A 21,484-nucleotide genomic window follows, 5' to 3' on the forward strand; every position below is an offset into this window, starting at 1 on the left:
CCCTGGGCATAAGGCAGATGGGGAAAGTGACCCTCACTGTCTTTCCCCTTGTGCTGGAAAGGAGGGATGAGACGCTGATAACTCTCCAGCAGACAGAACACCACAAACAAATGCAAGCTCACTCACTTCTTCCCTTACCCAGCCTAGCCTTATTGCCGAGCCTCTGCTGAGGTTTTCCTGCTTCTAAAAATGTTCAGCCTGTAATTACGCCCATCTTACTTGCCAGGGCAAACATATCCGGCCACAGAGCTGAGCTGGTTGTGGAGACAGCCAAAGCTTGCAGCTAACCAACCTGGCTGGCCTTCCTGGCATGGATGGCTTTCCTGGCATGGACGGCTTTTTCTAGAATGGATGGCTTTCCTAGCATGGATGGCCTTCCTGGCACAGGTGACTTTCCTGGCATGAGTGGCTGTTGATGCCTGACACCAGGTCCATCACACTGTGTTATCAAGCTGACAGGAAGCTTGAATGAGGCCCTCCTCAACTCATCCAAGCGCCAGTGTGCCCTTCCTCCTCTGTGGGGATATCAGTGCTATTTCAGGTGTTCATGCCCCACTGGCGCACAGGGGACATACGTGGGTGATGTGGGGGCTCATGTTTCTGGTAGAGGCTTGCCTGTTTCTTCCCACTCAGAGGCTTTTGGAAAGACTATTTAAATAAATAATAAACAAAGCAATATTTTAATTAACAATAATCAAAATAATAATTTGAGTCTAATTAAATAATGAATAAAAAGTAGTTGCAAAATAAGATATTAAGGTAAGGGGGCAAAGGAGTACTGGGAGGGACAAGAGCTAACACAGTGCTGGAGCATCACGTATGTGGGGCATTCACAAGGAGGTGGAAGAATACAGCTTCAGACCCTTGGGTGCCAGGATATTGTCCTTCTCCAGGAGAGGAAGACATTCTCCACCTCTTTGACTGAGCCCACACCCCTGGGCAGAAGTGATTCCACCCCAAAGGGGTGTGGTGGTGTAGCCTCATGGTCATAACCTTGTGGTGGATACCAGAGGAGCACTCATCTCTAATGGATGTTGGTGGTGGCTTTTCCCCTACAGTCCATAAAATAGATCTCACCCCCCAGGCTATCATCTGACTACCTTGTATGTCATCTGGGAGGTTGGGGCATTTTGGGGAAACAGGTAAAGAACCAACAGCCTCTTCCAGGCTGCCTGCAAGTCTGCCTGCCTGGGTGGAAGATGCAGTTGTTCCTTCAGGCTTGGGAAGAACAGGAACATTGCAACTTCCTACAGGCAGTTTCCTCAGTGAGTCTCTGATTGCACCACTTCTATACACAGCACCAAGAAACCTTTAAAATTAAATTTGCTATTTAAGAGCAGGAAGACTGCTCTGGAGAGGTTTCTGTTTATTCTTTAGGTGCAATGGCTCTGCATGGTCTTCGCCCTCTGTGCAGCAGCCTCAGCTCTGCAGAGGAGGGTGCTGAGACTGGATTATGTGTCTCACTGCCAGAAGCTCTGTGGTGTGGCAGTGTTCAGAAGCTCTGTGCTGTGGCATTACTTCTCCATCCCTTTACTCCCTTCCACCCCCACAGAATCATAGATTCTTTGGGCGTGGAAAAGACCTGTAGGATCATCAAGCCCAACCCTTAATGCAGTACTGCCAAGTCCACCCTTAAACCGTCTCCCTAAGCACCACATCTACATATTCTTGAACACTTCCATGGTCTTGTAGTATGTCCCCACATCACCCTGCCTGCTGCAAATCCAGCCTTTCAACACTAGCAGACCATGTCCCAGATTGGTCAAATCCACAAAGAAATCTCCACCTGCTCCATAAGCTTTGGAAGAGGTCCTGGAGCAGGCAATTTGCACCACATGCTCTCTGCTGCTTCACGGCCATGTGTTCCTAATTTCCTTCAAGTCAACCAGAGAAGCTCTCAAGTCTTTCCATCACTGAAAAGCACAGCTAGACAAGCACCATGGGACAAATCCTGACCCCAGTTTGGAGATGCAACACCCATGGGGCAGTGGGGATCAGCAGAGGAGGAGAGAAGCTGTGGTGCACTTCAGACCTGGTGACAGCTATCACCCACTCAGCATTAAAGCAATAAATCTGGGGGATCTGGGTTTATTCTCCTCCAAATCACTTTATTATATTGTGAGTAATCACAAAGCCTTACAATGCTGCAGAGGTTCTTTAAAAAAACAGACTAACACAGCGACAGTATTTGCCAGCTTTTGCTAAGACTTGTTTAGCTAGCAGCTAGCATGAGATTACACAAGGAAATCTTGCAGTCTTCAATTGGATTGTCACATTGGGTTCTAAATTTACCACAGTGGTGCAAAGACAGTAACTTTGACAGTAGGTGATAACCATAATGTTTCGTCTATGTACAGGCTTAAAAAAGTAAACAGCTTTCTTTAAAAAATATTACATTTTCTGCCAGCAGAAAATAATTCTCTCAAAAAGGCAAAATCCAGTAAAACCGCCACATCTGTCCTCACAAACTGCCCCTGTCCTGCACTGCAGTTTGTTTCTGTTCCCCTCCAGATCTCTGCCCATAGGCAGCCCCATTGCCTTTTTAAGAAAATCAGTGTTTCCTATGATTGTGAAGGCTGGTCAAACATTGCAAAGGCTCAGTAGAGGGGAAAAATCCCCAAAACTGAAGGAAGGGGTGAAAATCCCACCCTAAGCTACCCAAACAAATCATTGAAATTGAGATAGATGGAAATGTGGGAGTATTTCAGTACCAAATTTCAGTATCCAAAGTTAGGTGTTGACTCTGACTTTTGTGGAGTCAGTGGGTTTGGGCAACAGGGTTTCCAATTTTCAAGACTTTTGGGGTATGAGGACAAAACCTGAGCTTGTTCCAACACTCCCAAGGGCAGTTGTGAGATGAGTTTATATCTGCATCACCTTTACATGGATCTCCCTAAATCAAACATCAAAAGTGACCCTGATGCAGGGCTGGGTTTAGAGACCAAACTGAGATCAGCTTGAGCATGACTCCCATCCACAACATCCCATCCCCCTGGACAGAGCATGCCAGATGTGGACCAGACCTCAGCAGTCACGTCCACTGCTCCTATAAGCAAATGGGAAGCTTCACACATGGCATTGAGTCATGTTGTGCTGCCTTCTCCCACTTCCTCCTAGACTGGAGTAAAAGAGGGGCCAGAGGGATTCCCCTTTGCCAGCATTTCAGCAATAGAGGGGAAAAAATCAGCAGAACTTTGAGGACCAGGCTTTTTATCAGATTTCAGTTTATCAGATTCACATGGCAACCAAGGAGCTGTGTGAGAGAAAGAAAAGCCACAACTCTGGAAAAAAACCCAAAGATCTTTTCTCCGATAAGCAAAGTGCTCCAGGGCCACAGGCATCAGTGTTAATTCTTCCCCTGGCACATTCTCAGAAGTTTTGGCACTGCAAGTTGCCTCACATGTGCCCAGATGAGCTGCAGATGTTGTGTTCAGATGGGGAATGTCAGCCTGGAAACAATTTACTCTCATATCCTCTAGGACTGCATCTTGGTTTGATAAGGTCATCAAGAAAGAATTGCTGTCAAAGTTTCCTTCCAAACTTCCCCAGAAAGGGAAGAGGAATTATTTTCAATTTTGTTTTTTAAAATTTATCTAGGCTACATGATCTCTTCCCTTTGCAGCCTCCTTCATCAAAGGCTGGTTCCTGGGTGAGATGTGGCTGTTAGCAGACTCCTCTGCTTCCCTTCCTCTGACCAATGGCTCATTGAGGCTAAAAAGACAGGAGGTTGCCAAAGCTGGACGTAAGTTAATTAGACATGAAAAGGATCAAGGTGGAAAAACAAGGAGAAATTGGTGGGAAAATGTCTTGACTTACTCAATGTTCATTGCACACCTATGCAAATAACATGTAAAACCCAGCACATTAGGTGCACCCTGTATTCAGGTTTGTCTGGAAATGTTTCTTCGAGACTGAAAGTGCATGACAGAAAACAGGGTGCTGCTAATGAAAGCAACATCCAGAAGGCACATTTTGGGGAGTAACAATTAAAAGAAGGATGATACATGGGTTTGTAAGCAAGCAGCTACAGAACTGGTATATTTTGGTGTGTGCTCTGCAGAGGTGTAGCTTTGCTCCTACAAACGTGTCTGAGGCATGAAGAGTTTGCTCCAGACTGAGTGTTCTGCCCTGGGACCTGCAGAGCTACTTGTCCTCGCATGGTCCAGCATCATCACTCCTGAGCCAACAGCATGAGTGAGGACCTCAACGCGCCAGGTAAAATCTGGAGCCTGCGGATAACGCGGACCGAGATCTGAGAGTTTATAAAATCCACAAACAATCAACTATTGGCAAATACAAATATATAAATTATTGACAGTTTTACAAAAGGCACACTGCAAGCCATCTCAGTCCGACACCTGTACAAGTCCAATGACCCCCCACCCTCCCTTCCCCACCCTTTCTTCTCCCCAGTTTTCATCACAAAACATAAGGTGCTGCTGCTATGGATCCATGGCTGTCATGGCAACTGAGGATTTCTTTTTTGGTCAGCCCAATTTGTCGGTGGTACTGTCCTTCTTTGATGGTTTTAAGACACTGTATGTCCTTCCCTAAGGTGATGCTTTTGATGGAAGGCAGGTATTTCAGCAAAGTCTTTGGCAAGGATGATATGCCTGTCCCAGAGAGGTTGAGCTCTTGTAGGGAGTTCAGACCAAAGATAACTTCAGCAGACAGTGACTTCAAGTTGGGATTGTTGGATAAATCCAGAACCTGGAGGGCTTGGAGTTCCTTGAAGCTCTGAGGAGATAACTCCCTAAAGCCATGCAGGCCACTGAGGGATAAATGGATCAAGTCTTTCAGCCCTGTGAAGTCTCCTTTCTCAACCTTAACCAGAGGGTTTCCATCAAGATTTAAATATCGGAGAGGAATGCCTTGAAGGTTTGGTACAAATGTTAGCCTGTTTCCAGAGAGATTTAAATTCTGGATGTTGGGAATGCTCTTTTCATGGTGTCTTGTAATTGTGCTGAGCATATTATTGGACAGATCCACATTCAGGGATTTACCTTGACCTTTTGAAGCAAAAATGTCCATAGCTATATCCAAAAGTTTGTTATTGCTCAAATCTATGTCACTTAGAGGAGAACTGGAGAAACAGTTCTCTGGAAGGACTTCCAGAGAGTTATGACTCAGATCCAAGGACTCCAGGTAGCGAAGCCTGGAGAATGTAGTGGAGGAAATCTTGGCAATTTTGTTGTAGCTCAGGTCAAGACTCACCAGGGTGGTGTATCCAGGGCCAGTAAGCATAGATTCATTTATTGTTTCCAGATTGTTTGATGATAGATCCAAGTAGGAGGTGTCCAGAGGGATTGGGACAGGAACAATGTGTGAGCCTATTCCACTGCAGTCCACCTTGGTCAGGCTAAAGCTGTCAAAGAGACCAAAGGTTTCCACTTCACAGTGGCAGCCAGGGAAGCAGGTTTTTGTGGTACCAAAGCAAGGAAGTAGAAGCAGCAAATTGAAGCTGGCCAGGAAATGCATTGTTCTCCTGGAAAACAAGAAAACAGGAAAGCAGATTTAATTGCTGTAGAAATTACTTTATGAAGGATGTGTAACTGTTTGATTTTATGTGGTCTTGTCCTTTGTCTTTACAAAGGGAAAGATTAAGCATACCCTTAAATAGCATGGATATTCCAAAAACTTCTCTCATGTTACGAACCCCAGTGGGAACTTAATGGAGGAGAAAAAGTATGGGTCAGCAGTCTTTACACACATAACCAAATTGAGGCAAAATTGGAAATGAGCTGTAAGAACAGTAGGCTGCCTTAAAGCAAGACCTATCAAATGCATATGCTCTTGACTGGACCATGGAAGAAAAGGCCATCTCCTTACTGCACAAATGGACATCCCATCTCACTTCCTTGGACTTCACATGTAAATTTTAGAAGTCTGGATTTGTATCAGGTGGCTAAAAACAACCCTCCTTGTCCTGGAGGCAGCTCCTACCAGAGCAGAGGAACCGAGGCTTGTTCAGTCTAACCCAGTCTTTGCTGTGGTGGGCCCAGCCCCCTGCACAGTGAAGAGAGGCAATTTACTTCATATAGAGTCTTTGGGGAGCCTCTGCTAATTGCATTAAGTATTCTCGCTGATTAACAGGGCCAGTTAGCAAGGAGTTCTCTCCATTGCTTTGGTTTTGACCCATCTCCCTCCAAGACATTTCTGTCTCTCCATCATCTCACACAAGAGAGGCAGAGAGCTGATCTGCATGCTGCGGCTTTGCTGAACCTCTTCAGATGGCATCCTAACAACTCGCCCACACACCAGTGGGCAACAACAGCTGCATGATTTCCAGAGACAGCCAAAACAATATTTAGCTCTGCGTCTCTGGAGAGGGTACATAGGAGCATGTCAGCATCCTGCAGGTCAGCACAGAGGCAACAAGGACTGTTCTCACTGGTTCCTATTGCAGTCATGGGTGATGACTCCCCATGCCTTACAAAGGAGTTCTCCAGAAGGCTGGAAACAAAAAAAATCTCACCAAACCAGACAAGCAGATCCATCAGCACTGGTCCTTGGCTGTGCTGCTGGCCATAAATAGACAATCACATGCCAACTGCTCATTTAATAAGAAAAATGTAAAAGAAATCCCTTTAAATGAATGTTCCCATCCCCACTTCAGCCTCCCTAGTCTCTTACCTTTCCCAACCCTGGCTTAAAAGCTTTTCATTAACTTCCTTGCAGTATCGTGTTTCCCACACACCCTTTGATCTGGCTGAGATTCCTTCCTCACAGCTCTTGCACCTTCCCAAGACCATTTCCTAAAAATTCACACTTCATCTCCCCTCACCCACCTCTTGTATTCAGTTTCTCTCCCTTTTCATCATGGTCTTCTTGGCCCTGCTCTCATTTCCAGGAGATTGACTGGGGACTACTTGCCAATGTGCAAAAAAAGCACAAAGGGGAAAAAATGTTGCAAAAATACTGTCCTGATCACTGATGTGACTTGTATGGCAGCGTCTCCCAGACCTCCTGCAAATAGGGAGCAGAGACTGGGACTCTGGCCAAGTTGCCTGCAACTAAACTATTGCTAAAGGCCCCTCTGGGGTCCATTATTCCATAGAAACAACAGAAAATTGGTAAGATGAGCCCTAGCCTCAGCCCATCTCAGCTGTTTCTTGAGAAAACACATGTGTGTGCAGAGAGGACATAGAGGGTAGGGCTCTTCTCTGTAGACACTTTTCCAGATATCCCTTTCCTAATGACATCAAGGCTGATCCTCTCTGATTCTATGCAGACAGACATGCTGCCTTCTGCAGTCCCTCCTAAAATAAATACTACTATTTTTATTTTTTCATGAAGCTGCATTTGGATTGCACTGAAATGTTTTATTACTAGGGGAAGTTACAGCAGTGGGAAGTTCCTTGTAAACTAAAACTGCAAAACCTCAACTGTTAAATATCTCACATACAGGGAAATACCTACATTGGTATCAGCCCAGTCTACTGGCATTTCTTCTCCCAAATTTTACCTAGTGGCTATTCATTTGATGTCTCTATATGGAAAGGACCTTCCAAATTCTCCTTCAAAAGTGCAGCTTAATTCCTCATAGAATTGTTTTAGCTCTGGTGGGAGCTGAATCATACAGCAGGAAGTCCAAAGACACACAGTGTGAAATTCTGCTTTCTTAGCACTGCTAAAACCTTCATTGGCTCCTTAGGGAGCACCTGAACAAAAGTAAGAGGACAAGATCCAAAGCCCTAATTTAACTGGGAACAGACATTTAATAGGGCCTGTAGTGGGAGGACAAGGGATAATGGTTTTGAACTAAACCGGGGTGATTCAGACTAGATCTGAGGAAGAGGTTTTCTATGATGAAGGTGGTAAAACACTGGCACATGTTGTGCAGAGAGGTGGTAGATGCCCCATCCCTGGAAATATTCAAGTCCAGGTTGGATGGGGCTCTGAGCAATCTGGACTAGTTGAAGATGTTCCTGATTTTTGTGGGGAGTTGGACTGGGTGATCTTTAAAGGGTCTATTCAATCCAAGCTATTCTATGATTCTATGAATTGAGAGAAGATTGAAAACTTGTGCTGGGCTTTGATATGGACCTGCTCAAACCCTTTTGACATGGGAATTCCCCTCCTGATCAGCCTCAGAAATGATTGCCAGATACAGTGACTCACTGTAACATCTATAACTTCAGCCAGCAATAAAGACAAAACATGACACAGCTGAAATGCAGTCCCCAAAGCTCAGCTGAAGTATTTGCACAGCATCTATTGCCTCTTCCCTCCTCACAGCACTCCCACAAATTCTCCCTTACTGGTTCTGCAATTGCTTTGCAGATGGGATACAATCCATTAGTACTAGTTGGAAACTCCCTTATGGAGCAGCATGGGGCATCATAGGCAAACATGACACTTGGTTAATAGCTCTGATAAAAGATAGGAGAAATAAAGTTACTGGTCATCTTCCAGTCCAAGAAAAAAACTCCTGCATTGCCAGATAATTGGCAAAGAGCTTGGTCAGGTACAGGCATGTTTTATTATTGTGTGGAACAGCTGATAGCTCTCTTTGAAATGGGGAAAGAAACAGACCGCAGGCATTTACAGTTCTGCATACAGTGTGTATTTGAAACTGCATCAAAATGGCTTTGGATTGCTACCCACGAGCTGCTTTGTTGATAAAGGCAGGAAGCCAAGGTAAAAGGAAGAGGAGTTATCCTCTTGCAATACTGGGGAGTTTTACCTAGGTAAACACCATGGACAAGAAACCACTGGCACCATCACCTAGGACAGTGAGGGGAAAGTCACTGGGAGAAAGCAGCCCACCCTGGGGCTGGTTTAGCCATGTCCTCTTCATTTCTTTGGCTATTAAGGTATGGAGAGATCCCAGTGATACATTTTGGCCATCTGGGAGCTCCAGGGGTCTTTCTATACCCACTGAGTGCAATAGCAGCTGCTGTGGGTGCAATATCTTCCCCCATGCTTCAGGTGCCTGTAGTGACTGCAGGGCTCTGGTCTTTATATCTTGCTTATCCTTTCTGCAGGGCACATATTCTGAGACAATCCTAAGGAAAGCCTGTGGTGGTTAATGGAGCCAGTGTTGGACCAAGTTCCTAGCAGGATGTCAGCCTTTTCCTCAGATCCCGCATCTCTCTTTAGCCTGCGGATGCCGTTATGCCTTCTCCCTGCTACACTCATCCATTGCAATGCCCTGTGGCAGGACTCACACAGAAAACTCACACTGAGATTTCCCCAACATTAAAAGCAGATTGCAGAGGAATGCCAGGCTTCAGATGATGGTCAGGGAGCGAGATGGGAGAAAGGAAAGCTTTATTACTGTGTTGTTGCAAATTCATGCTTCTCACTACATTTGATTTCTTCCTTCTCCTCTCCCTTAAAGACTTTTCTCATTAGGGAGATCAGCTGGCACATCCCTCCCTGGATGAAAGCCCATTGCCTGGGGACTGGTCCCCCTCTTTGGGAATGTGGATATTAAGAGGATGCTACCTAGGCTACCTCCAGTTGCCCTGGCAACCACCAAGCTGGAATTCCCCATAGCAAAAAATCAATGACTAATTAAAGAAATAATACAAGGGGAGGTGTTTTAAAGTTTGCTGTTTGATGGAGTCAGGAAACAGCTGCCCCATTCTTCATTCTTTCAGCCTCTTTCAACATGCCTCTGAACAAAGCATCATCTGAAATGCAGCTGGGATGGGCCTAAAGGCTCAAATTCACCAAATGAAGCTTGAGGTACATGCATAAGACGTGCAAAAAACCCCCAAAACACCAGGTTGTCTCTATGGTGGGGTGAAGAGAATGAAATTACCCCAGAAGGAGATGAAACCAACCTAAGACCATACACATCCCTGTCGATGTCCCTCTCTCCCTTGTCGATGACAAGGTAGGATGCCCAATCTCCCTGGTTACTGCTTCCCACTGCATTCTTGGCTGCACCTTCCAGACCCTAGTCCCTCCCATTAACCAGGTGCATTTGGATAAACCAGTTTGGATCACTGATCCAACAAAAATCCCTCTGATCTTTCTCCTTCCCCTTTGCTGGGTCAATTTCCCAACAAATTCTGGTGACCATCCATAGGGTTACCAGCTCTCACACAGGAGTGGAGAAAACAAAATCTGTCTTTTTCATAGCCCACAACTAGACCAGATCAGATATGACATGATTCTGTAAGGAATGGTGGACAGATCCTGGTAATTTCTACATTTCTTGCCAATATTAATTCCGGATTAGCAGCAAATAGACCAAATTTCAAAGAAAAAAGGCAAAAAGGAGGAGCTGTCCCAAATAGAGTTGTTGTCCTAGCAAAGGACAAAAGAGTTGTATTAGCAACAATATTTCAGGAGGAAAATTTGGGATTGTCTTCTGCCTCTTGTATCAGCCAAGTAATGAAATAAACAAAGTCTTCATAGCAAAGCTCACCAGGCCCACTTGGCTGCCAGCACTAATTGGGGTCAGGGGAAAAGGAACGTTATTGGAAAGTGAAAGAAGTGCATAGGTTATGATAGAGGCCATAAATCGTCCAGACTGAAGAGAAAAAAAAAAAAGTTGGCTCTGGCTCTTTCTCTTTTTAAATATCTTAGAGGCTGATATCAGTGGCAGCTGGGACAGCAGCTCCAGAGAGCCAGAATGCTCCAGAGTTGCTTCTTGACAACAAAATTGCATAAGAGACCTTTCCCCCCCTTCTCCACCCATTAATTATTCTGTAAAATTACAATAATTACCGACTAAAGTGCAACACTAGCGGCAGCTACACTTTTCCAGCGTGGACTCTCCTGGCTGAGCCCAAATGACGCCACAGATGCAATCGCGGTCGGGTCTCCAGATCCCATATGCCAATTTGAGCAGGCAGCAAAACCAGCTCAAACCAGCCTACAGCCAGAGACCATTAAACCCTTGCTGCAGACACACACCCCTCCCATAATAAAGAGACTGCTGCTGACAAGGTTACTCTTTTTTTGTTGTTGTTGTTTTTTTTCTTGTGAATCTATTGAAAGTAAAGGTCATTCAGGCTTTTGCTTTGCCTGCTTCAGACTGGCTCTTCCTGCAGAAGGCTTCCTCACATAAATGCTGCAAAGAGCTCTTGATAAATATTATTAAACCTCACAAAAAATGTTGGTGTAAATGGGAACAGTGTTTTCTGACCTGCTTGTTATGTTTTGTTGTTTGCTGGTTTGGGAGACACTTTGCAAACAGTCCTGGTTTTATACTCAGTGTACGAGACTTCTGGGGTTTAGAAAGAGGAAAGCTAATGGGAATCCAAGAAGTATCTGTTTTTTGTGTTTGATCTTGCATTTGTAAGATGGGTTTGAGAGAGTTCTGTGGAGTTACTCTTGGTGTAACTCTCTCAGCAGGATGAGAATCAGTGCCTTGGCTCTTCCAAGTTGCACTTGATTTCATGGGGGCCTCCATCAGGAGACATTGCACAAGTCACTTTTAGAGGATAAGTTATCACCCTTCACTTCACTCTGATGGTTTTATCTGTGGGACTTGTAAAGCTGCTTAGAACAGCAGAGCTATCCCAAATTTTCCAATACGATATAAAGACAGGGATTTTCAACCCTATTTCTCTCACCAGTGCATACAAGTGTTAGGATGAGGGGAAGCTCTGCCACTGGGGTGGTGACTTTAGCCCTTATGGTTTAATGTAAAGAGACACCGAGGGTTGAGCAGGAGTGAAAAAGCATCCTGCAGGTGCCTGAATCTTGCTTTTTGCTCCATGTTCCTGCTCCCTGGGACAAATCAGAATGAAATGCAAGGAATGAAAAAAGAAGAGATTTTGCTGTGAATTCCTTTGTGCTTTAATTATTTTGCCTGGCAAGATCATGGAGCAGATCCTCATGGAAACTTTGCTAAGGCACATAGAAAATAAGGAGGTGGTTGGTGATAGCCATCATGACTTCACTAAGGACACATTCTGCTGGACAAATTTCACAGCTTTCTATGACACAGTTACAATGCTGGTGGATGAGGGAAGAGCAACAGACCTAATCTACCTGGACTTGTGCAAAGCATTTGACACAAATCCACACAACATCTTAATCTCTCTGGGGAAAACGTGGATTTGATGGTTGGATGACTCAGTGGATAAGGAATTGGCTGGACAGTCACATTCAAAGAGTTAAAGTCAACAGCTTGATGTTCAAGTGGAAACCAGTGAGGAGTAGAGAAACTGCATAAACAGAGACAAGATGCTGCTTCCTGATCGGGACAAGAGCCCCACTGCTCTGCATCAAGTCTGTGTTTGCAAGACTTGAATCTCACCAAACCCCATGGAATAAAGGTTGTGGACAGCCAGAAGGGGGCAAAGAACAAAAAGCAAGATACCATTTCACATTTTTCCATCTTGGTGATTTCCATTTGCTTTTCTCCTCTCTGGACAGAAATTGCTGAGCCAAAACTGCAATGACTTTCCAGCATCCAAACATGTTCTCCATCCTTTAGGGAGACTTTGGTAGATGTTACAGGGGAGGGGATAGATAAGATTAGCAAAGGCAAAGCTAAATTAAGCATCAAAAACATCAAAAGCATTTCACAACCCCGAAGGCAAAGCCAAGCCGCCCCTCAAGCCACCACATGGGCTGCAGAGAAGACATGAGGCATTGACCTAGAGGGAACCCAGTGCCTTCAAACCCTACAGCTCCACACTATGGATCTCCGTTCAAATATATAATCATTTAGGTTGGGAAAGACCTTGAATATCATTGAATCCAGCTGTTAAGCCAGCACTGCCAAACCCACTACTAAACCATGTCCTCAAGTGCCACATCTGCACATCTTTAAAATACCTCCAGGGATGGTGACTCAAACACTTCCCTGGGCAGCCTGTTCCGATGCTTGACAACACTTTCGGTAAAGAAATTTTCTCTAATTTGCAATATAAACATCCCCTAGTGCAACTTGAAGCTGTTTCCTCTTGTCCTATTGCTTGTTACTTGGGAAAAGACACTGAAATTCTTGCTTAGCTGAAAGTCTCTGCTCTATTTTTTTATGTAAAAAGAGAATCCTTTATTTAATAAAGAAATTGAAAGACTTATTAAAATAAACTTTGTTACAACTATTAATGTCACAATTCCCATCTGCTTTGCAAGAAGTCACAGATAATTTATCATCCTCATGCTTAAATAGCTAGTAGTTTATTCTACTTGTGCTATCTTCCCCCTAAGGCATCCCTCATTCCCCCTGGAGGAGGAAACCAAGGTGCAGGGTGGTGTATTTTGGGATCTGACAAGAGAAAAACATGTGCAGGCAGGTCTGCCAGCCCATACAGTAACTTCCAGCTCATTTACATCCATGGCTGAAATACAATTTCTGCCACACTAAAAGCTTTGTGCCTTGAAAAAAATGCATTTTGTGAGGGAAGATCAGCCCAGGGAATTTTTCCTCAAGTGGGAAAATGTTGGTGCCACATCCAACACAGGAAAATTAGGAATTAAATCACCGTGGCATCAGGATTTGCACAAAATTCCCACTTCTCTGCTCAGCCCAGAAAGCTGTCAGCTTAATAGCAGTTTATTTCCAGGTGGAGGAATTAGTCTCCTGTGGATTTTGAAAGCAATTTTGCTCTCCAGCCTCAAGTCAAGCTGTGCTTTTGTCCAGAGGGGGCATTCCCAAAAAGAAATTGTTTGCCAGGCCTCCTGAGTGGCTAGGGGTAGGGGAAGGCAGGTGTTGGAGTGGTGCAGCACCAGGAGGGATTCACAGGGTTTTATGGGAGCAGACAGGATGTGAGCATCCCAGCCCCACCATTGCCTCCTAGCTATTCCAGCTGCAGAACCACTCCAGCTGGGAGCTTTGGCAGACACAAATGGTTCCCAGCAGCCCAGGATGCACGGAATCAGACAAACAGGTGCCAGCAAGGGATGTGAGAGCTCAGAACTTTCTCCTGCTCTAGAAGCACTTCCAGCATGGCCACCCTGAACTCTTTTACCCCTAACAACTCCTATTTCTTGTCCTCCCTGCTCTGCTTGTTAACTGTGAGCTCTTCCAAGAGCAGGAGGCCTCACTATCCTGGCACTCACTGAGTATAAGAGACACTTCATTTCTGCCAGGAACACAAATATTTTCTTAACCATCTCAAACTCAGCCTGAATAGAATTTTTATCGTAGCGACATGTCCCAGAATGGGAGGTCTCTGTTATTTTGGCACAAACTCGGGAGCAGACCAGCCCTTCAACATGGTGCTTCATAGCCAGAGGAGAGGTTTGTACAGAGTTTTAAGCCAGTCCCAGAGCATTTTGCTGTAGAATGACCTGGTGAAGTTACCTGCCCCATCACCTCCAGTCCCCAAGAGCCCACTGTGAGGCACGAAGGGAGCCTGCGAGTGCCCAGGCTTTACCCAAATCATAGCAGTAACCTTGAGAGGACTAAACCCTCCTCCTTTCTTAACTAGTCATTATTGAAAGCAAAAATGATGCCAGCAAACTTCTCCTGGAGGCTCAGCCCTTGGCGACACACACCTGACAGCCAGCCCCAGACAGCTCCTGTGTTGGCTTCTGCTATGATGATACCTTTTCACTGCACTCCAGCTCCCAGAGACATGATATAATTCCAGAGGAATGCACTCCAGGATGAACACCATATGCCAGCAAGGAACATTAAGAGGTGCAGCACAGGGAGAGGAAACCTCCTACCAACACTGGATACTTCTTGTTTTTAGCTGTTAGAAGAACTGATCAGCCATGCCACTGCGCCCAGCTGGGAAATGCCACATGCCCTGCGCATCCCTGGGATGGCAGGTACCATGTCCCATGCCAGGGAAGTGCAGGTTGTAAGGACCCACCAGCAGCTCTCTGGTCAGTGAGGGAAAGGCGTGATGCCTACGGATGTACCCCACATCCCTGATCTGGATTGCTTCCAATCACCCCAGAGGGCTGGCCTGAGCTGCAGAGAGACCATGCTGCATGGATAGATATGGATGGGTTCCCCCAGAGGAGATGAGCTAGGCAGGGGGAAGGAAACAAGAGAGAGGAGGGAGAAGAAGGTGATACATCCCAGGGTGGTGTCTCTCCTCTTCCTGGTGAGACATATTCCACCAAGAGCAAGCAACTCATCACAGCCTCATCATCCTATATTCTCTAATGGCTTTCCAGCTCTTTCTCCTTGAATCATAGAATCATTAAGGTTGGAAAAGACCTCAAAAAGAATTTAATCCGTTACAGCAGTGGTGGCTGCAGATCAGGTTTAAGCACTGCCTCCAACAGCATGCCTTTGTCATGGTGCAGCCAGCACTGGAAAAAATCATTAAAAAGCAGAGGGAAAAGAAATTCAGCCTGGCTGGGCAACACCTTCAGCCCTGGCACAAGGATTTTAAGAGGACCCCATGCAGCTTTAGCTCTCTGAAAGGCAGAAGCTGCCAATGTCCCTTCTCCTAACAGCCCTGAGGGGTTGCTGACTTCAGTGAGGAAGGGCAAAACAGGGACACTGGGAGTTAAGCTGGGTGCCCTGTGGCACTGCTCCAGCTGGCCCAGGGATCCTTTGTGGGCTTTTTATTTATTTTTGTGGTTGGATTTTTTTTTCCATGCACAATAATCTCTGGGCCCCTTGCTGTCTGTGGCTCACAGCGTGCAGCTGCAGGCCCTCCACTGAGGAGATAATAAACACAATCCTGGCCATTATTGTTGCAAACAGCACAGCTGGAGGCTCCCATCTCATTCCCCTGATAGCCTTTCTTTGCCCCTCCTCTCAAATAATTCTTGCATCGTGATGCTGCAAGCAATGAATGCCAGTGATGCCTGGTGGAGCATCAGCTGGGGCTTCAGGAGCCGCCCCCACCCCAGTGAAGCATGTGACGCATTTACTAGACCCAGTGGATTTCCTACAAGGTTTGGGAAGGGGGGATTTGGGGAGGAAAAGGGTTGTAGGTAGAGCCAATAAAGGGTTTTACCAGTAGTGTGCCATTCCCATCATGATTCCCACTGCAGATGATGCTTCACTGCCCTCATGATGTGCACTATCTCCTCAGCTCTTTTCCTCCCCTCCTTGGCCCAGGATTCTCCAATCCCTCTTGGCTGGTGGAGGATTTTGGAGAAAGATCATCTGAAGTGGGCTGGGAGGGCCATTTCCCCAGCAGAACGAATTTCTCACCACTGATGCTACACTGAGTCCCCATTTAAGTGCCTGAGTTTCCCTCCTGACACTTTAAGGATAACTAGTACTAGGTCTGAGAGGTATTCACTCACCCCCATCCCCAGGTTTAATTCCCACCAGTTTAACTGGGAAGGGAGCACAAGGCCTGTGGGTGTCACCCCACACCGAAGTCCCCAGCCAACACAGCCACTGCTGTAACTGGTCTAGCCAAATGTTACCACAGTCCCTGGGCACCATGTCCAGCTCCTGCCTTCCTGGACAGCAACTCTAGGGACAGCAACCCTGCTTTGCCCTCTGCAAAACGGGCAGCCAGGTCAGGGGAGAGGGAAGGGGATGGATGAGACTCGCCGGGTTCAGTTACCCTGTGATCCTATAATTCTTTGAATTGGAGATCACTCGCAAGAAGTTGCAGTGCTCTGGTCCTGGGCAAATACAAACTGAACTTTTGCAGTAGGATTAAAGTGCTTTGGAGAAAGGATCTCCCCTGTCCTGCTCTGTGACTTTGGCCTCACCATGCCAACTGCTACAGACATATCGTTCTCAAGGATGGGAGGAAAACAGGCTCTTTTGGGGTCAGGGACATCTCCTGCCCCACTTGGAGACACAAGCCCCATGCACATGTGTCACCTCAGACACAATGGGGTTGAGGAATCACATCTGGTTTGACCCATCAGTCACAATAGGAGTTTGAGTCTCAGTTTTTCCTGAGGAGGATTATCTTATTCGAAGTAAAAAAAAAAAATCCTTGAAAATACAGTCCCCATCCCTGAAAGTGTTCAAGGCCACGTTGGATGGGGCTTTGAATAAGCTGGTCTAGTGGAAAGTGTCTCTGCCCTTAGCCAGGGTGTTGAAACTGCATGATCTTTAAGGTTCAGCCCAAACCATTACGTGATTTCTCTCCCCACCCCTGGGTTGGAGCTGCTGGCAAGAATCAGGGGAAAGGAAAGGAATCACCATCACAGAGACACAGACTGCAAAAAAGAATGAGGAAGGGAGAAATGGGAAGGAAAAGAAACCCTGCAGACACCGGCACTCAGACATTACACACAGCACGTGGTCTTCTGCTGTGGTGAAGATAAAGTGCTTTTTTCCAGTTTGCCACTGCTCTGACAGGAGATTTCCAGCCTGGTTAATGCAACTCAGGAATGTCCCATGCTAAGCCAGCCAGGATGGTGTAATCTTTTGCAGTGTCTGCAAGCAGACGAGAAGGCTGGGGTGATTTTCAGAGCACATATTTCCTTCCCCCCTGCTGCACACCATGAATACAATAGAAACTCCCAGGAAATTAACCCCCCTCCAAAAAAAATTGCAATAAAAATTAAAATATCAAGATTTCCTTGTAATGAATGGGGCTGAGCCATTCATACAATTGCCTCGATAGGTCCAGGTGCCAAGTTTTAAGACAAGAAACAGCTTGCTCAAGCCAGCCTTTATCTCTTCCCAGCCCTCAACATCTCCGTGTTTGGAAGTTTCTTTTGATAGCCTGCCAAGGCGGCCAGTGCTGCAGCTACCGTGCAGAGCCTGGGGGTGCCAGGGGTCAGGAGGGCTGCTGGACAAGGATGCCTTGTCTCATCCCACCCTCCAGACTCTGCTTCTCCCCACCAACCAGCTAACAAAAGAGGAGAAGGAGGAGAAGGAAGGAGGAGAGACTGAAAGGGGATTAAAAAAAAAAACAAAAAAAACCAAAAAAAAAAAACCAGTTAGGGATGGAGGGAAAACTCTAAACCTCTGGAAGACAGTGGCTCACCTTTTATTCCCAGCTCAGTCTTGCCCGGGGGTGACACTCACTGCTACTCACTGTGTGGCTGCCTGGGGGAGCACAGGATACTTTCCCCTATATTTAAAAAAAAAAAAAAAAATCCACAAAAACCCCTAAAAACTTCTGCATGTTTCTCCCTTTTCTCCCAATTTCCTCTCATCCATTCAATGCTGATTTATTCCTTGCACTTAGTTGTAAAGAAGAGAGGTGCAGGAGACCCTCACCCCAACCCTGCAGCCTTTCCTGCCAGTCCAGCCTGTCATCAGAATTAATGTCCCCTGGGATATCTGTCACGTCCTCGTTCCCTCTAGGCATTATGTTATTGCTCCCCACTGCCTCTGACAGCAGCTGCTCAAATTCATTCACAAATCAGCACCGTCTGCCCCGCTCAGGATGCCGCAAGGGACAATCCGTCCGAGCGCTGCCACCCACTCTGCTGCCTGCCCCGTGTCACCGCTGCCCCGCGCACCCACCGCCTCTGGAGCAGGGCAGGGGCAGCTCCTCCTGGGGCATTTATAACCCGAGTGTGTGAGCAGGCACCTCCCCGTCCTCTCCAGGCCGGGACTGGGGTCAGGGCGGAGCAGCGCCAGGGCGATGGCACACACTGACCCGCTTTGCCTCTCAGCGCCTGGCTGCCCGCAGCGAGCCAAGTTCAGCCTGCAAATCCAGGGACGTGCCAGCTTCCTCCGCTCCTTTCAGCATCTAACACATCCCGCGTGCTTCTTGCTCCCGGAGAGATCGGCGAGGCGGCCCAACGCTGCCTCTCCCCGTCTCTCCTGCCGGTGCTCGCCCTGCTCCCCGCCGCTGCAACAGCCCGGCGCCGCCAGCCGAGCTCCGGAGCGGCGATCAATGCGATGTTTCAGCGCATCGCCAGCCATCGGCACCGGCTGCTCTCCGCACAGCAATGGCACAGTGTCCAGCCAGACAAGTTTCCTACTGTAACTTCAGTGAATGCTGTTATTCAGGCGGACGGCAGCTGATTTATCATGGCAGGCGCACGGGGAAAGCTTTCCATTCGGGAGACCGGGGGCTGCTCGTCCCACTGCCGTGAGCTCAGCAGGGTTCGCTGTGCTTTCCTCGCAGCCCTGCTCCAATGTCTTCGCTGCCACGGAATCGCGTTCACGACCCGTGCTGGCGAGCGGCGGCTAGCGGAGGCGATGCCACTTCCCCGCGACAAAAGCCACCAGCTCCATCCCCACCGCTCTCCTCCCAGGCTTCCCAAATCCCAAGCAAGAGGAGTGAAGTTGACAGACCCTTTTGTTTCCGGAGAGCTTGGCACGTGTTGTGGTTTACTGAGCTAATAAATCTGCCGTGGGCTGCGCCTTTTAATGACTGCAGCATTAATAACAAGTTTCCTGGGAGCTGCTTGAAAGTTTACAGGGTGTGTGCACTATCAGGGGAACCCCGTGCTTTCTGACCTCCTGCTTCAGAAGTCACACCCAGCAGCTTCTTTCATTCTTTCTTTCTTCTTCTTCTTTTTTTTTTTTTTCTTCAATGAGAGAATGAATAAATCTTGCTCGGCTTTCTCTCTCCCCTTCCCAAACACACCTTCCCTGTCAGCTTAATCCACTCACAGATGGGAAATTCCCAGTCAGGAATGCCTTTGCCATGCCTTTATCAACACAACCCGGGGGGAAAGGACCCCCGCTTCTGCACTTTCCAGCTTCTACACCCCATCCAGCCGACCCCTCCAAGCTTTCCTTTCCCTCTCCTTTCTCTCCTTACCTTGAGTAAGCTGCAAAACCCTGCGAGACTCCCAGCACCAGAAACCCACCACAAAGCTCTCTTCGCTCCCGAGAGTTGAGGGGAGGGCCCGGAGAGGAGGAGGAGGAGGAGGAGGAGGTGGAGGAGGAGGAGGAGGAGGAGGAGGGAGAGGAGGGGAGACAGGGAGCCCTGTGTGAAATCAAAGCCCCGAAGCCGGGCACGGGAGGCGGTGCGGAGCCTCCAGCTGCTGCTCGGATTACTCTGCAGCCGTGGCGATCCCGAGACCTCTAGAAACCACGATTCCACTGGGGAAGGAGAAGAGATTCCAGCTGGAGACGTTTCATCCCGGGAGGGGAGCCGGGCTGCGCACGTACGCCCCCACCGCATCGCAAAGTTCCCCCTCTGGAAAAACCAGAGCTGGGGAAAAAAGTAGTTTGCTTCCACCCGAGACCTCTGTCCTTCCCCCTACCCTGCATCCCCGGCCTCTGAACCCCTTCGAGAGGAAAAACTCATCCCACCGAAAAAAGTTTTCGCGCTCTGAGGCTGGGGGGGGCTCTGCAGCAGGGACCCCCGGGCTGGCCCTGCGCACCCCCGGGGAGGCGGCAGGGAGGGCTCAGCCCATCGCGGCACAGCTTCCCCCCTCCCCAAAAACGAGCCCCACGGTTCTGCACACCCGGGCAAGTTTGGAAGGGGGTGCAGAGCGGTATGCAGGGTCCAGGGAGGGGATGGAGAGCGCAAGGAAGGGGTGGGGGTCAGGGAGGGGATGCGGGGGTGGGGGCAGAGGGGCACTCACCGGGGCCGGGGTCGTTCCCAGCGCCGGGCCGGTTCCCAGGGCGGCAGCGGGCGCGCCGGGAGCCGGCAGCAGCAGGGCTTGGGCCGGCTGTCCCCTTCTGCTCTCCTCCTTCTCCCTCCTCCTTCCCGTGCAAGGCGTGCAGCTGGCCGGGCAAGCTGGCTGCCCCCTTCCCCGCAGGAGGAGGGAGGAGGGAGCTCAACAGATGGCTGCACACAAGGGAACATCTGGGAGGAGGAGGAGGAGGAGGAGGAGGAGAAGAAGGAGGAGGAGGAGGAGGAGGAAAGAGGCAGGACTTGCGCTAGACTGTGCCGCTCCTGAGCTGGCAGACCCCCCCTTAACAGGGGAAGAGGCGAGGGGGGGCGTCGAGACAGCTTTGCACACGCACACAGTCCCCCTTCCTGCTGCCTTGCAACCCCCCGGCTAAAATTCCTTGTCGCTCCTTTGCTTTCTTGGGGATCACACCGGAGTTGCCCTTTCAGCACAACCGTGTTACAACCGCGTTTCCAGCTCTGACCTCTGCAGGGCTGCATTTGCAGACGAGAGTTCTATTCCTGAACACTGCCTTCATTCAGTTTTCCAGGCCTTTAGTGTCAAGGTCAGCTCTGGCACCCCAGGGTGCAGGTAGGACAAGGCAGCACCAGCGTTTGAGCAATGCCAGCAGGCAGGAGACTGGGGCTTACGAATGCTATGGTGCAACCCTTGAAATAAATAAATAAATAAATAAATAAATAACCAATAAAAAATACCCCAAACCAAACCAAAAAACCCCAACCCCCTCCCCCAGAAAACAAACAAACAAACCAAAAAACCACCCCAAAACCAAAAACAACAACAAAAAGAAACCCAAAAAAACCAAACAAAACCAGATATTAATCCACAGTGTGGGGTACAGAGAGTCTGAACCCCATCACTGGAGGATAGGCAGTGCCTGGGGCTCTGAATGAGCAGCCCTGCATCAGAATTTCTTGGCTATTAAATATAGAGGTACAGTGGTGGTTTTAGTCATGATGGTGGTACTGGAAAGATAATCAGAAGTCACAGATTCACAGAATATTCTGAGCTGGAAGGAACTCACAAGAATCAAGTCCAGCTCTGGGGTGAATTGCCCATATAGGGTTTCAACCCACAACCTTGGCATTTTTAGCACCAAGCTCAAACTGACTGAGCTTATCTCAGGGTGTCA

At 47.9% G+C, this 21,484-nt stretch overlaps 1 protein-coding gene across 6 annotated transcripts; it reads right to left on the reverse strand.

Annotated features, from left to right (window-relative positions):
* Positions 1 to 2,087: 2,087 nt before the first annotated feature.
* On the reverse strand, positions 2,088 to 20,975 carry TSKU (tsukushi, small leucine rich proteoglycan). Of its 6 annotated transcripts, none has more exons than XM_039701106.1 (3): positions 20,302 to 20,435; positions 17,793 to 17,879; positions 2,088 to 5,485 (listed from the first exon to the last, which is right to left on the reverse strand). In XM_039701106.1, the coding sequence occupies exon 3, from the start codon at positions 5,476 to 5,478 to the stop codon at positions 4,420 to 4,422; it is 1,059 nt and encodes a 352-aa protein (XP_039557040.1). In that variant the 5' UTR covers positions 5,479 to 5,485; positions 17,793 to 17,879; positions 20,302 to 20,435; the 3' UTR covers positions 2,088 to 4,419. The 6 variants fall into 6 exon arrangements, 4 of the variants coding, with proteins under 4 accessions (XP_039557040.1, XP_039557041.1, XP_039557042.1 ...); XM_039701107.1 differs by lacking the exon at positions 20,302 to 20,435 and adding an exon at positions 19,530 to 19,635; XM_039701108.1 differs by lacking the exon at positions 20,302 to 20,435 and adding an exon at positions 18,414 to 19,490.
* Positions 20,976 to 21,484: the final 509 nt, after the last annotated feature.

The sequence above is a fragment of the Passer montanus genome, unplaced genomic scaffold, assembly GCF_014805655.1.
Source record: "Passer montanus isolate IOZ18808 unplaced genomic scaffold, ASM1480565v1 scaffold149, whole genome shotgun sequence".
Taxonomy (NCBI): domain Eukaryota; kingdom Metazoa; phylum Chordata; class Aves; order Passeriformes; family Passeridae; genus Passer; species Passer montanus.